Consider the following 14,429-nt stretch of genomic DNA (forward strand, 5'->3'; position numbering starts at 1 on the left):
GGAATTATATATGTATACATAACAGTTATATATGCAAGAGAAATGGGATGTGCCAGGCACACCTATCACCTTTCATCCTCACAACCACTCTGTGAGGTAGATGTTTCATTGTCATCTCCATTTACAAGGGGAAACTGAGGCTCCAGGAACTTTCCTAGGTGGTACAACTGGCAGATGACTAGCGTGGGACTCAGAGCCGGATCTGTTGGCCACTAGAGAAAGTGCTTGGACCACCTTATGCAGACCACCACCACCCCCCCCCCCCAGCCCCAGCCTGATGGCACCTGTTACCAAAACAGCCCCCACCTCCAGCTCTAGTGGTTATTTCTAGGGAGTGGGCTGGGGGATGGGCAGGTGGCGAGAACTTGCACTTTTTCTTTATACTCTTCTGTAATGTTTCCTATATGAAAGTGCAGATCTAGAGAAACTGGTAAAATAACTCTGGTGCTAGGCTCTGTGCTAGCAATACAGCCTTTTTCTTCCAGATTTGGAGATCCATTCAGTCATGCATACTTTTTGGGAATAAAAGCATCCTTTTCAAACTTATGTGAAAGAACTCTGGCTCAGAAGTCCCAGGATTGCCACTATTTTATGTAACCCTTACCCCAGATAAGACGTCCGCCAATCTGCCAGTTATATGACTACAGGGAGGTCGGGTTCTGCAGCAGACACATGCCAAGGATCCTGAGTCCTTAAAGAAGAGAGTTTTATGGATCATCTTTCAGTAGCTAGATTTCTCATCTCCCACCTGTTAGTAAATGACTGCTTCTTAGGATCTTTAAAGAGAAAGGTTCATCAAGAGAAAGAAGGTCTGTGTTTCTGGGCTGCCCGTTTCTATTTACAGCTTGCTTATGGCCTTGGCAGCCTTGAGAACCAGCCCGCGCCGGGGAGATTTCCTTGAGGGCTCGCCCAGTTATCTCAACCACGTGGGCTGGGGCACTTTTCCTTAAAGGTCCTGGCACGGCCAGCACAGACTTCTAAGCAGCTCTGATACGGAGGAGCCACAGCCCTCAGAGATAAACAAGGCTTTCTGCAGGGAGGAAAGAAGGATTTGAAAAATTCCCCGCCGCAATGACGGACAGAAGCCCCTTCGAAACGGACATGCTCACGCTGACCCGCTACGTTATGGAGAAGGGGCGTCAGGCCAAAGGGACCGGGGAGCTCACGCAGCTGCTCAACTCCATGCTGACCGCCATCAAAGCCATCTCCTCGGCCGTGCGCAAGGCCGGCCTGGCCCACCTGTGAGTCGGGGGCGCAGGGCCGGGCGCGCGGGCCTCCCCGACCCGCAGCCGCCCCCGGGGCGGGTGTGCGCAGCGCCGCAGGTGCCGGTGCCCGGGCGAGAAACCGCAGGGAAAGCTCTTTGCCTCTGTGCCCTGGAGGGAAGTTGTGTTTGTTACTGTCACGTGTGCTTTGATAAAGGGTACTTTGACATTTCGAGAAAGAAACAAAATACTCGGAGACACGCTATGGAGAAAATATATATATATAATTTTTCCAGTTGCCGTGTGTTTTAATAACAAGCCCAGTGGCTTGTGACCTTAAAACACACACTGAATTATCATGATTTGTATTTGCATTCTCCCTGGCACAAAGAAACCGCAAGGAGACTTGAAGCGTCTCTTTATGCCCATTGCGGATATGAGCATCTTATAGGCGGAACCTGTGCCAATACGTTAGGAGCGGGGTCATTTACAAAACAGATGACTTCCCAGGGCCGGCCCAACCTCTCCTCTCTCTCCAACAGAAGGAGTCTTCTGCCGGCCGCTTTTCAAAGTTTCTCTTCTGTGTCTTTCTTTGTCTTCCTCTCCACTTGGTGCGCACGGAGCTGGGAGGGGCTGGGCCGGGGGGAGGGAACGCAGAGCACCCTTCCACTTTGTTCTCCTTGGTGCTTCATCCACGCACAGAATGACAGATTCATGCTACGGCTGCTGGTCGGCATGGCCAAGTGTGCAGCTTAAGTTTATGATAAAAAAAAAAAAAAGCAGTCTTTCTTTCGGCTTCCATTTCATTGTAGTAATTTCACTGGGAGGTCTTCTTAGAGGTTAAAAGCACCTATTATTAATTATTATTATTATGGCACCCAAATGCACAAATAACAAAGTCCAAAATTTAAGATTTTTTCTTAGCAGGTTAGTGTTTTAACACAAAAAAATGTGATAGCATTATATCACAAGATGTCATTATCACAAGATAAGTATGGAATTTATTGATACAAGGTTTTGTGATGCAGTAACGGGATCCTAAAGATGCATTCTGACGGCTTTCCCCTTCCGTGTGTTGCTATAACTGTCTTATCACCTCATTTGGCAACAATGGCCAAGCTCTGCTTTTTAAGGACCTTCATGAATGTGAGGTGCAGCCATTTGCTTCTGTCCTGCTCCTGCCAGGTGATGGGTCCTGCTGAGGGACACTGCGTAGTGGCTTTGCCTCCCACTGTGTGTGGGCCCCGCGGTGCTTGGAGCAGGTTCCTGGGAGTCCCTGTTGCTTGCTGACATCACAGTATCGTCCACCCACCCTAATGGGCGGCTCCTCTGTGTGGGACGTCCCGCTAGGCAGCAGCGCTTGCGGTAGGGTTGTACCAATCAGCTGCAGAACGCTGCCTGACTTTGTGGCCGTTGAGCGTCCAGACGAAGTGGACTCAGAGATTGGATAATTAAGGGACTCATCTGACTTGGCTTTTTCTACCATGTGATCATGGGCAATGATCTATTTTTGCTAGGACTTCATCTTCCCCACTTATGAAATGGAGAGGACACTAATAGCCCCTAACTCCTAGGGTTGTTGTAAGGCTTAGTAAGTCCACGTGATAATCATTTCCACAGTGCCAGACCCGTAATAAATGCTCAGTAAATACTCCTGATTGCCAGGGTTCCAAGCCCAGACCTGGGGCAATTTGCCGGCTTTTTTTGCCGGGAAATGTCGATGCAGCCGCATGACCACTAGATGGCAGGCGCGGCCCGTGGAAACGAGACGGAGGCGCCGGCGCGTTCTCGCAGACTGAGGCGGGGTCCCCGCCCGGCAGAGGCCCGGGATTCTGCCGAGTCAGCCGGCATCCGTCAGCCGGCATCCTTCCCCCGGCTCCTCGGCAACAGACGCCCAAAGCGGCAGCAGGAGAAGCCTATTGGCTGGCAATTCCTTCTTTCTAACAAGATGCTGAGGTTATTTTAAGAGGACCTGGGGTTGCTTCTCAAGTTGCTAAAAGGTTGCAGTCGGTCCTGGAGCAATTCTGCTCCTGAGAGCAGAACGGGACTCTCACATATTCCTGTCACTTTCCCACTGGGAGGGACTCAAGCCCCGCATTCCTTTGCTTCCTCTTTTTGGGAAGAAATCTCTAGGTCCAGGCTCGATAAATGCAAAAATGATCAGAAATTCTCGTGTGTTTCCTTCTTCTTTCTCCGCTCCTTGCTGTAGAAAGAAGGGAATGCCTTGCCGGAAGCCTCTCCATGGCTTTCTGGCGTCAAGATGGTGGGCCGTCGCCCCTCGGAACTGTCGGCAAGGCTTCAGTGTTAGTTACGGTGGTGGGAGACACTGTCCTCTGCTGGGTTGTGAAGCGCCCTTTCGCCCACCGCGTGACTTGGAGCAGGTGTCAGGCAATGAGATCTCACTGTGAATGGCCTTCCATTATTTCTGGAAGGAGGGGTGTTGATGGGGGTAGACCCAGCAGGACGCCAGCACCTGGACACTGGTTGGGGATGGAGTAGAGGTGGGGTTGGAGATGTTGGGGGCTTTGCGAAGCACAGGACGTTGAGCCTGTTTCTCAGCTCTGCCCACCGCAGGCCTCCGGCGCCCTAGCTCGTCACTCTCCAGCCGCAGCTGCATCAAGATTCCAGTTTAAACAGGAGGATAGGGTTTGTGGTCCCTTTAGACTTCGACGCAAAATAGCCCAGTTTTATTGTTGCTGTTGTTTGCTTTTATTTTGAACCAGAAGGTACAAGCTTTGAGGCCAGGCTACCAGTGTTGTTTTCTAAGGCGGCTGGCTCAGCACAGCACATCCGACATCGCCTTGTGGGGGGCGTGTGGGGGGGGCTGTCAATCAGGGAAGAGGGTGGGAAGTGAGTTGGCCCTGCTTAGGGTAGCTCAGTGGTTCTCAACCCCTGGCTGCCTTAGAACCACCTGTGAATTCCTTCAGCCAATGAATGGCGCTGAAAAAAGGAGAGGAAGGGAAACTGCTCTCTTGCCGTCCTTTCTTCACAGGCCACTAAACACACACTGAGCTCTACTCTGCCCTCAGGCACTGTGGAGACAAATAGTAAGTCACAGTTCTTGCCCTTGGCCAGCAGATAATCCAGCAGGAAAGGCATTCCCATGAGCAAATTGTGAGCGCTGTGGAAGGGATGGCAGAGGTGTGCCAGGGGTGTGGCAGGAACAGGAAGGAGGACCAGAGAAGCTTTTGGAGCAATTAGGCGGGTGGGTAGGAAAAAGCTGATGGTGCGCAGAGAGCATCCTGTGGGTGAAATGCTGTGAGTGAAGATGAAAATAGAGGAGCAGCTTGCTGGGTGCCGGTGGCCACAGGACCTTTGTGGCTGTTGGAATGCAAAAAGCTTGAGTGGGGTGATAGCCACGTGGCTCTTAGAGGGAAGATTGTGGGGGTGGGCAGCAAAACCGGGGGTCAGTGGTGAGGCAGGTGTGTGCCCGGTGGGTTCCAGAGGCTGAGATTGGCCGAGTGAGGGTGAGAGGGACAAGGGGCAATGTCAGTGGCCAAGGCCCACTGTGGGGAACGCGGGAGCTCTGGGTGAGGTGAAAGTCATCTGACTCGCATTTGAGAAGGATCCCCGACAAAGGGGAAGCAGAGACCTTTGCCTGTTGACACTGTAATACACAAAGCTGGGTAGAGTTTTGTAGTGGTGCTCTTTCTTGTGTGGCTTGGAAGGGTAGCGGAGAGCTAAATCCGTTGAGTCCGTCCTCAAATTTCCTTCTTATTCAAGTAACGCCAAACGACAGCAGGCAATTTTTAATGGGGCCCAGCAGGCCAGCATTTGAGTATAATCAACAAACAGTTGAAATTCCAGTGCTGGAAGGCGGTCCTATACTTTCTGGAGTGCTGTACAGTTGTGGTGATGTGTCTGACTATGAAGTCTCGGTTCCTCGTCACCTCCCAGGCTGAGTGCAGGTCTGTGTGCGAGTAAGACTGAATTCTCCTTGCGATCTGGAGAACAAGGGACCATGACAGTACCCCCGAGGTGCGTGTGAGGCAGGAGGGTTAAGAATCGCCGCCGTGAGACATGACCCACTTGGTCTATCTTTATAATCCGGAGCCTCCAGAGCCAGGAAAGGAAGGTAGGGTCCACTGTGGTGCCCCAGCGTCAGGGCTGACCTTCGTGACCTCGTTGTCTTCTTAGGTATGGAATCGCGGGGACCGTGAACGTGACGGGGGACGAGGTGAAGAAGCTGGACGTGTTGTCCAATTCCCTGGTGATCAACATGCTGCAGTCCTCCTACAGCACCTGCGTCCTGGTCTCGGAGGAGAACAAGGAGGCGATCATCACGGCCAAGGAGAAGAGGGTGCGTGCGGGGCGGGCTGCAGTCCCCTCCCCAGCAGATGGTGCTGCTGAGTCGGGAAGAATCTTGGGTTGCACAGCTTTTCTTTAGTTTCTGAGATTTTCCTGTATTGCTTAACTTTTGTTTGCCGGGAAGAACGGATTGCATACTTCATTAGTTGAAAGTCTTATGCTGTCTAGTGAAAAAAGACTCCCTAACAAGGCAGTGATTCATTCAGGAAATAAATCAGAGCAATTTACCAAAACGCCTCAGTGGGTGGGGTTCATGAGTTTCACTTACTGTACTGGTAAGCAGGGCTGGCCTTCCGGGCTGGAAAATCATCAAGTCTGGTAAAAAGTAGAGTTCTGGGGAGAGCCACACTTTCAGCCTCTTCCTCTTCTCATCCCCACTTCCACGCCCCTCCCAACACACTCTTCCCGAAGGGGGCTGTGGTTGCAGAGATGTCTTCATGCCTGACGAACTGTTGGACTAATATGGGAAGAAATCACGAAGGTCGCACGCTCAGCCGTGATGCGGCAGCAGCTTGGTTACTGTAGGGCATGGCTGGGAGGGTCTGTATTCACTGTGGTTTCACGGACAGTTTATTTTTTTAAAGGTTGGCACCTGAGCTACAACTGTTGCCAATCTTCTTCTTTTTTTCTTTTTTTCCTTCTTCTTTCCCCTCAAGCCCTGCAGGACATAGTTGTATGTTCTAGTTGTGAGTGCCTCTGGTTGTGGCATGTGGGACGCCACCTCGGCATGGCCTGATGAGCAATGCCAGGTCCGCTCCCAGGATCTGAACTGGGGAAACCCTGGGCTGCCGAAGCGGAGCATGTAAACCACTCGGCCACCAGGCTGGCCCCACACACAGTTTATTAAAGAGAGAGGTTTGCTGGCGGCCAGAAGATGCAACCCACGTTCAGCTGCGATGCAGTAACACAAAATAAATGCTGGCACTATTGGCCCTTGTTTTACACGTTGAGTGTTGGGGGCAAGGTGCCATTTCTTTATGATTAGCTGAAAGGACAGAAAAGGTCAAGCCAAATTTGTTAAACACCTACTGTATGCCAGGGACTGTGCAAAGCATTTTACTTGCTTCACGTAACTGAAGCTAAGTCACACCTATTATTTTCAACTTTCCATTTCCACTGATACGACCCTCGATGATCTCTACAATCTAATCTGCCATTTTCTTTCCCAGCTGGCCTGAGCTACACAGGCCTTCATGCTGGTTCCTGACTACTCCACACGTGCTCCCACACTAGCTCCTTGAACGTGTTCCAGCATAGGCTAGATGCTCACCAAATAGCCATTGAATGAATGCACGTGGGAATGGATGGGCCGAATTGGATTATCCACAGGAAGAATGGGGAATTTCCAATTTATGGATTATTCCATTTTTTTGTGTGCCCCTCCCCCAGGTTGAGCAAGGGACCAAAAAAAAAAGAAGAACTAAAGCTCAACTTAAGCTAGGGCAGCCTCATTGGAGAGCCGGGGAAAGTCGTTTTAGTGGTGGGAGAAATGACTCCCATTTTACCTGATGGCTCATTACCAGCGTTTAATTACCCAGGAGACTCTGGTCCCCATCACTGACGTCCTCACGGGACCTTGCACATAGGAGGCTTGTAAAACGTATCTGGGCATTTCTTTTCATGGAATGGTGGCTGGGGCAGCCCGTGATGCCGGTGGGGGTGGGCGAGAGAGACCCGCCCGCTCTGCCTTCTGGTCTTCACAGCAGCCAGGTGGGCTGGACGCAGCAAAACCCAGAAGGGTATTTTTATTCTCCTGATGTATTTGTGCATACTAGCTGTCTTAACAAGACAGACCCAGAGGCCTGGGGACGTTTTTCTGAGATTTTCTGAAGTCTTTCGGTGAAAGTGCTCCAAAATGAAAAAAGCCTGTCTAGGGAGAGGCTCAGAAAGAATTATCAATAAATCAATAACTGACACTGGATATGGATAGAGCTAGCTCAACTTTATCTTTTTTCCCTACCTCTTCCCGGACCTGGTGTCCTCTTATACCTCAGCAGCTTGAGGTCCCCAGTGGGCCCAGGTGGGAGGGGAGGGTGGAGCCAGCGCAGGTGCCAGGAGAGCTCTCTGGAGGGGGGTGGGACCCTGAGCGCCCCATGTGGGCGTCAGTTCATCCGTTTCCGGGCAGGTGGGCCCTGAGCTGCACAGTTCATATGTGCAAAATGCTCTGCCCTCCATAAGTGACTGTGCTTTTTGATAAGGAAATCCCTTTGCTCTGATTGCTTTTTCACGCTGTGTTATCTATCTGCCACATGCGGCCGCTTACATAGAGTGTGTTGGTGCAAAGGCAACCTGATCAGATGGCTCTCCCCTCTGCATTTAGGGGAAATACGTGGTCTGTTTTGACCCACTGGATGGATCTTCCAACATTGACTGCCTGGCCTCCATTGGAACCATATTTGCCATCTACAGAAAGGTGAGTAGACAGTCTGATCTTTAAGGCCTCCTGCCTGGAACGGCTTCTAGAAGGCCCCTGGGCTGGGAGCTGCAAGTCTGTGCTCTGCTGCAGCCTTCTCGTTGGAAGAGCTGCACTGGTGATTTCCCCTGCCTTCTTCACAGCATTCGTAAAGCAAGAGGATAGAGGGTGCCTTGTGTTGAAAATCTGGAAGCGACACAAATGTCAGCATGGTACGAGGTTCCCCGTGGTATCCATCCAGTGTTACCAGAGACTTCATGCCAAGCCACGTAGTCCACACGTTACCTCAACTTGGGACCAGGCCTGCTCCAGTCAGGGTGGCTGGCCTGTGCCCGTGGGCTTTCAGGCAGAAGGAGGCCAGGGGCACTTGAAGGTCTCAAGGACTGTTCAGTTGGGTGACCTGCCCTCTGGCTGGCTTTAGAGGCCCTGCTGTCTGTCTCCACAGCACACTCTTTCTGCTAAATTACTCACAATCAAACAAATGCAGACATCACTTATTTTCTATCCTACCAATTTGGCACTAATTTCATAATGTGTGTAGTTAATTTTCCATGTGTGTCTCTCTTAGTGCTCCTGGATTATAAACTCAGCAGAGGATTGGGTATGCCCCACATCACCTACTGTGTTGTCTGTAGATATTGGTATTGCAGTAGATATTTCTGCTTGGCTGATGGTTGTCCAAAAAAGGGGGCCAGAATTTGATTTTCGGGGGCAAAAGCTTAGTGGGAAACTAACGCCAGCAGAATGTCTGAATTAGCCTAAGCGCTCCTCCTGAGAAGACAGCAAGGAGCGGGTGAGCGCTCCCTTCCTCCTGTCTCAGAGAACAAAGTGGAAGCCAAGCCAGTAGGGGTGAGAGGAAACCTCCAAGGATGTTGCTTTCCCAGTCCGTGCTTCTCTTTTCTTCTTGTGAAGAGAGAGAGGAGATTTTTGCTGAGGGAGCAGGAGAGAATGACACGAGACACTTTCTCTGGTATCTGAGAGAGTTAAAGACTGAGATGCTGTTCAGGGTGAAGCAAAGATGAGGTCGGTGAGTAAACGAGTTTGTTTCTCCTTTGAGGTACAGCTTAGAGGTCAAAATAAAGGGATAGCTGGCCTGATGTTTATGAGATTCTGGAAAAAGACACCCAGCTGTATCTTTGAGTTTTAGGTATTGGTTTTTTCATCACGGCTAATGCTCTGTCAGGCACTGCCCCACCCGCCTGCTGGCACGCTGTTCCTGCGCCAGCCCTCACCTCCGCCGAGATGCAAATGCACGCACACTATCACTGCTTTTACTGCCAGCAAACTGAAGCACAGAGAAGGTCTGCAGTTCCATTGAAATCAGCAGGGGGCACGTGGCGGGATGGGGATTAAACGGACGCTCTGATGCTCTGATGCTCTGATGCCACCATCACGGCTCTTAGCAGCTTCTCAAGACCAACTGGTTTAAAACAAGAGCAATAACGGGGAGGCTGTGCCTGTGTGGGGACAGGGGTCTATGGGACATCTCACTATCTTCCTCTCAATTCTGCTCTAGAAAAATTGAGTCTTTAAAACAAGAAAGAAAAATATTATTATATATAATATGGGATATTCACACTTGAATTTACGTGACTTTGAACATGGAGATTTTGTCTTAAATTTTGAAGAAAACAGAGGCTTTGAAGGCTAGTTCAAATAACCGTAGATTCCCTTTCATAATATTTCTAAAGAAGGGGGGAAAATTTGAGGAACTAATAAACCTCTTAGAATGGAAATTGTGAAGACGATGTGAAGAGACTGCTTTGCGATGCTTAAACCAAGTGTAGTGAGAGAGCAGCTCACTTCGGAGACCTTAGGGGGCTGGCACAGCAGCTGAGAACCTTGTCAAAACCAGGGGTGATGCCCGTTTCTGACCAGGACTTCTGTGATTCTCTGATAAGCATCAATATAGAAGTTTCAGGAGAGTCAGAGGACTGTCAAAGGTATCTTGCTCCCTTTATCTCTAAGGAGCAATGCTGAACACCATTTGGGGCAACCCACACTGTTTTCAGCCCTCTGTTGGTAGATTTTCCTTTTTCTTGAAGTAGAGACTTTTCATTTCCAGCAAAGTCATAGATTAGACAACGTGAAAACTCTCCTGCTTCAAAATATCCGGAACTGCTGGGTAAAATATGTCATCCATACCTTTAAATGCACAGCTGAGCTCATTGAAATGAACAAGCAGTAAACACAGGTGAGGGGCAGGGACCAGAATCACGGGAAAGCAAAAACCAGATGCTAAGGAGAAGGACTGATGCTGGCTCTGTCTGACGGAAGGAGCGAGTTGGGGTCTGAATAATTTAAGGGTATGGGTTGTAACACCCCTACAGGGTCAGGAGACCCCCTCCCCCATTATTACAGTTAAGCAAAGCTTGCCCAAAGTCAACTCTTTCATTGACATAAGAACACACAGATAGGGGCCGGCCCCGTGGCTGAGTGGTCCAAGTTCCGCACGCTCCTCTTTGGCAGCCTGGGTTTGCAGGTTCGGATCCCACATGCAGACCTACTCCACTCATCAGCCATGCTGTGGTGGCAACCCACATATATACTAGAGGAAGATTGGTGCGGATGTTATCTCAGGGACCATCGTTCTTAAGCAAAAAGAGGAAGATTGGCAATGGATGTTAGCTCAGGGCAAATCTTCCTCATAAAAAAAAGAGTAGATACATAGACCAATGGAACACAAAAGAGCAACTACAAATCAACCCACACATGTACATATGTATGTGTGGCCACCTGGTTATGAAGGGGCAACACTGAAGTTCGTGCTACTTCAGTAAAAGATGATCCTTCACTAAATGATGCTGGCCCCAGGGAATCTCTATATGAGAAAGAATGCGCTTGACCCTACACGCCATACCGGAGATTAATTAAGAAAGGTTAGAGACTTAATTGTAACAAGTAAGGCTATAAAACTTCTAGGAAAAAACCACAGGAGAATATCTTCACGTCTTTCTGGAAGGTAAAGATTTCTTAAGGACACAAAAAGCACTAACCATGAAAGGAAAGGCTAATAAATTGGACTTCACTAAAATTAAGAACTTCTGTTCATCAAAGACAACATTAAGAGTGAAAATGCAACCACAGACTGAAGGAAAAGATTTTCAGTATGTATCTCCAACAAAGGACTCATATATAAAATAAATAAAGAACTCCTACAAATCAATAAAGAATACTGTCAGTCTAAACAAAGGAATGAGCAAAGGCATTGAATAACACTTCAAAAAAGAAATTTTCTCCCCAACTGATTAGTAAGCATATGAGAGATGCTCAACATCCTTAGTCATCAGAGAAATGGACATTAAAAGTATAATGAGACATTATTCACCCCACCAGAATGGCTACAATTAAGAAGACTAACCAGACCAAGTGTTGATGAAGAAACTAGAATTCTTACACATGGTTGGTGGTAGCAGAAGATGATGCAAACACTTCAGAAAACTTTTGATAGCACCTGCTAATGCCTAGCATATATTTATACACTAAAGCCCAGCAAGTCCACTCCTGGTATGCACCCGGGATACATGAGTGCTTGTGTCTGGCAAATGATTCGTCATAGCCCCAAACTGGAAAAAAATCCAAATGTATATCAACATTAGAGTGGGTAAATAAACTGTGGTATACTTGTACAACAGAAAACTACGTAGCAATGAAAAAAAACAAACTACTACTACGTGCAACAAGATAGATAAAATCACAAAGATGTAATGTTGAGAAACATAAGGCAGATACAAAAAAACACATGCTTTGTAATTTCATTTATATGAAGTTCCAAAACAGGCAAAGCTAATTATTTTTTGTTTTTTAAGGAAGATTAACCCTGAGCGAACATCTGCTACCAATCCCCCTCTTTTTGCTGAGGAAGACTGGCCCTGAGCTAACATCCGTGCCCATCTTCCTCTACTTTATATGTGGGACGCCTGCCACAACATGGCTTGCCAAGTGTTGTGTAGGTCTGCACCCGGGATCTGAACCGGTGAACCCTGGGGCACCATAGTGGAACGTGTGCACTTAACCGCTGCGCCAGCAGGCTGGCCCCTACTAATTATCTTTTTGCTGTCCAGGTGATAAAGTCCAGAATAGAGGTTACCTTTGGGGGAGTTGATGGTGACTGAGAGAGGGCAGGAGGGAGTTTGCTAGGTTGCTGGAAATGTTCCATAGATTGATCTTGGTGGTTATGTGAGTATATACTATATGTAGGTAAAAATTCATTGAGCTGTAAAATTAAGATTTATGTGCTTTGCTATATGTAAGTTATACCTCAATAAAAAGAAAAATAGTCTACTTTCCCAAACCATCTGCCACCAAATACATTGAGCCTGGAGTAATGGATATTACTAATATGAAGTGGATTTTTGGAGTACTAGGACCATAATGGGGAAAAAGCAAAAATTGAACCTTTCTTTTTTCCATGCACTGAAAGAGATTACAGATGAATTAATGAGTTTGGTGGATAGGTGGAGGATGAAACCAGAAACAGAAAAGAATCTTTCTCTGATCTTGTCTTGATGTAGGAGAAATTCTGTCTAAACATGAAGACAAGAGAAGAAAATAATAAGGGTTGTAATGAATAATTTTAATTACCAAAAAACTGCACTGCAAAGAAAAAGACATTGTAAATAAAGTTAAAGGCAGATGACAATCAAGGAAAATATCTGTAACACATATAAGGCATTAATATCTTTTATATGTAAAGAGCTATTAAAATCAACAAGAAGATGAAAACTCTGATACAAAAATAAGCAAAGACATAAAACAGGCAACTTACAAAATAAGAAATAAAGATGATCAATAAACATATAAAAAGTTAGTTATAAAAATGGAAGCTAAAATAAAAAAGATGTCTTTTTTTCACTCTTTTTGAAATCTCAGAATTGTTTTGATATTTAAAAATATTAAGAGACATCAAAAAGATAATAAAGAAATACTATAAATAACTCTACACACATAAACTTGACAACTACATGAAATGGACCAATTCCTCAAAAAGTGTGCTACTATTATTCACCCAATATAAAATAGATCATTTGAATAGCTCTATAACTACTAAGAAAATAGAATTCAAAGAACAAATCTCCAGGCCCAGATGGTTTCACTGGAGAATTATACCAAATGTCTAAAGATTACTTAATCTCTTCCAGAAAAGAGAAGGGGAAGAAACACTTCCCAATTCATTTTATGAAGCTGGTATTAGCCTGATTCCAAAACCAGATGGAGGCAGTTCAGAAAAAGAAAACTACAGACCCATAGTTCTCATGGAGTGATGCAAAATCTTCAACAAAATATTAGCAAATAGAATTCAGCAATACATAAAAAAAAATTATACACCATGAGAAAGTAGGGCATTCCAATGGTGGAAAGCTGGATCAATCTTCAACAATCAATCAATCTAATCTACCACATCAACAGGCTAAAGAAGAAAAATCATATAATCATATTAACTGATGAAGACAAACCATTTGACAAAATTCAACATTCATCCGAAATAAAAAAAACAACTCTCAGAAAACAAGAAATAGAGGGGAAACTTCCCTCAACTTGATAAAGAATATCTACAAAAACCCAACAGCTAACATCACATTTAATGGTGAAAGACTGAATGTTTTTCCTCTAATATCAAGAACAAGACAAAGATGTACAGTCTCACTACTGTTATTCAACATAGTGATGGAAGATCTAGCCAGGGCAGTAAGACAAGAAAAAGAAATAAGAGACATAGAGATTGAAAAGGAAGTAATAAAACTGTCCCTCTTTGCAGATAACATGGTGGTCTATGTAGAAAATCCCAAGGAATCTATAAAAAGCAAAACAAAAAACCAACTTCCTAGAACTGATAAGTGAGTTCAGCAAGGTCACAAGATACAAAATCAATGCACAAAAATCAGTTGAATTTCTATATATTAGTAATAAACACATGGTAACTAAACTTTAAGGTATAATACGATTTATAATAGCTCAAAAAATGGAATAGTGTGAACCTAACAAAACATATACAGTATTTTTATGCTGAAAAGTACAATATGCTGATGAAAGTAACCAAGGAAGCCACAGTGTGTCTTGCATGGAGAGATATACCATGTTCATGGATTGGAAGACTCAGCATAGTAAAAGGGCTCAATTCTCCCCAATCGATATGCACACTTTCTCTCAAAATCTTGGCAAGATTTTTTTGTGGTTATGGACAAGATTATTCTAAAATTTAAGGCAAAGGAGCTAGAATAATTAAAACAATTTTGAAAAAGCATAAAGTGAGAGGAATCAGTCCCAATTTCAAGACTTATCATATCACCACAGTCAACAAGATTGATGTGAACAGAGGGATAGACACATGATCAATGGAACAGAGTAGAGAACCCGGAAGGGATCTCACAGTTTCTGGCTAACAGATTTTTGACAACATTTCGAAAGCAATTCAATGGAGGAAGGAGTCTTTTTAACAAATGGTGCTGTAGCAGTTGTATATCCACAGGCAAAAAAAAAGAAGAAGAGCCTCAGCCTAAGCTTCA

At 46.2% G+C, this 14,429-nt stretch overlaps 1 protein-coding gene across 1 annotated transcript in view; it reads left to right on the forward strand.

The window, feature by feature from the left end:
* Positions 1-964: 964 nt before the first annotated feature.
* Positions 965-14,429, forward strand: part of FBP2 (fructose-bisphosphatase 2) — a 54,710-nt gene continuing 41,245 nt past the window's right edge. The window contains exons 1-3 of the mRNA XM_046663782.1: positions 965-1,241; positions 5,340-5,502; positions 7,831-7,923. Of these exons, the coding sequence (XP_046519738.1) occupies positions 1,072-1,241; positions 5,340-5,502; positions 7,831-7,923 (426 nt within the window). The 5' untranslated portion in view covers positions 965-1,071. The remainder of the gene's footprint in view (positions 1,242-5,339; positions 5,503-7,830; positions 7,924-14,429) is intronic.

Source organism: Equus quagga, chromosome 6 (assembly GCF_021613505.1).
Source record: "Equus quagga isolate Etosha38 chromosome 6, UCLA_HA_Equagga_1.0, whole genome shotgun sequence".
Classification (NCBI taxonomy): Eukaryota; Metazoa; Chordata; class Mammalia; order Perissodactyla; family Equidae; genus Equus; species Equus quagga.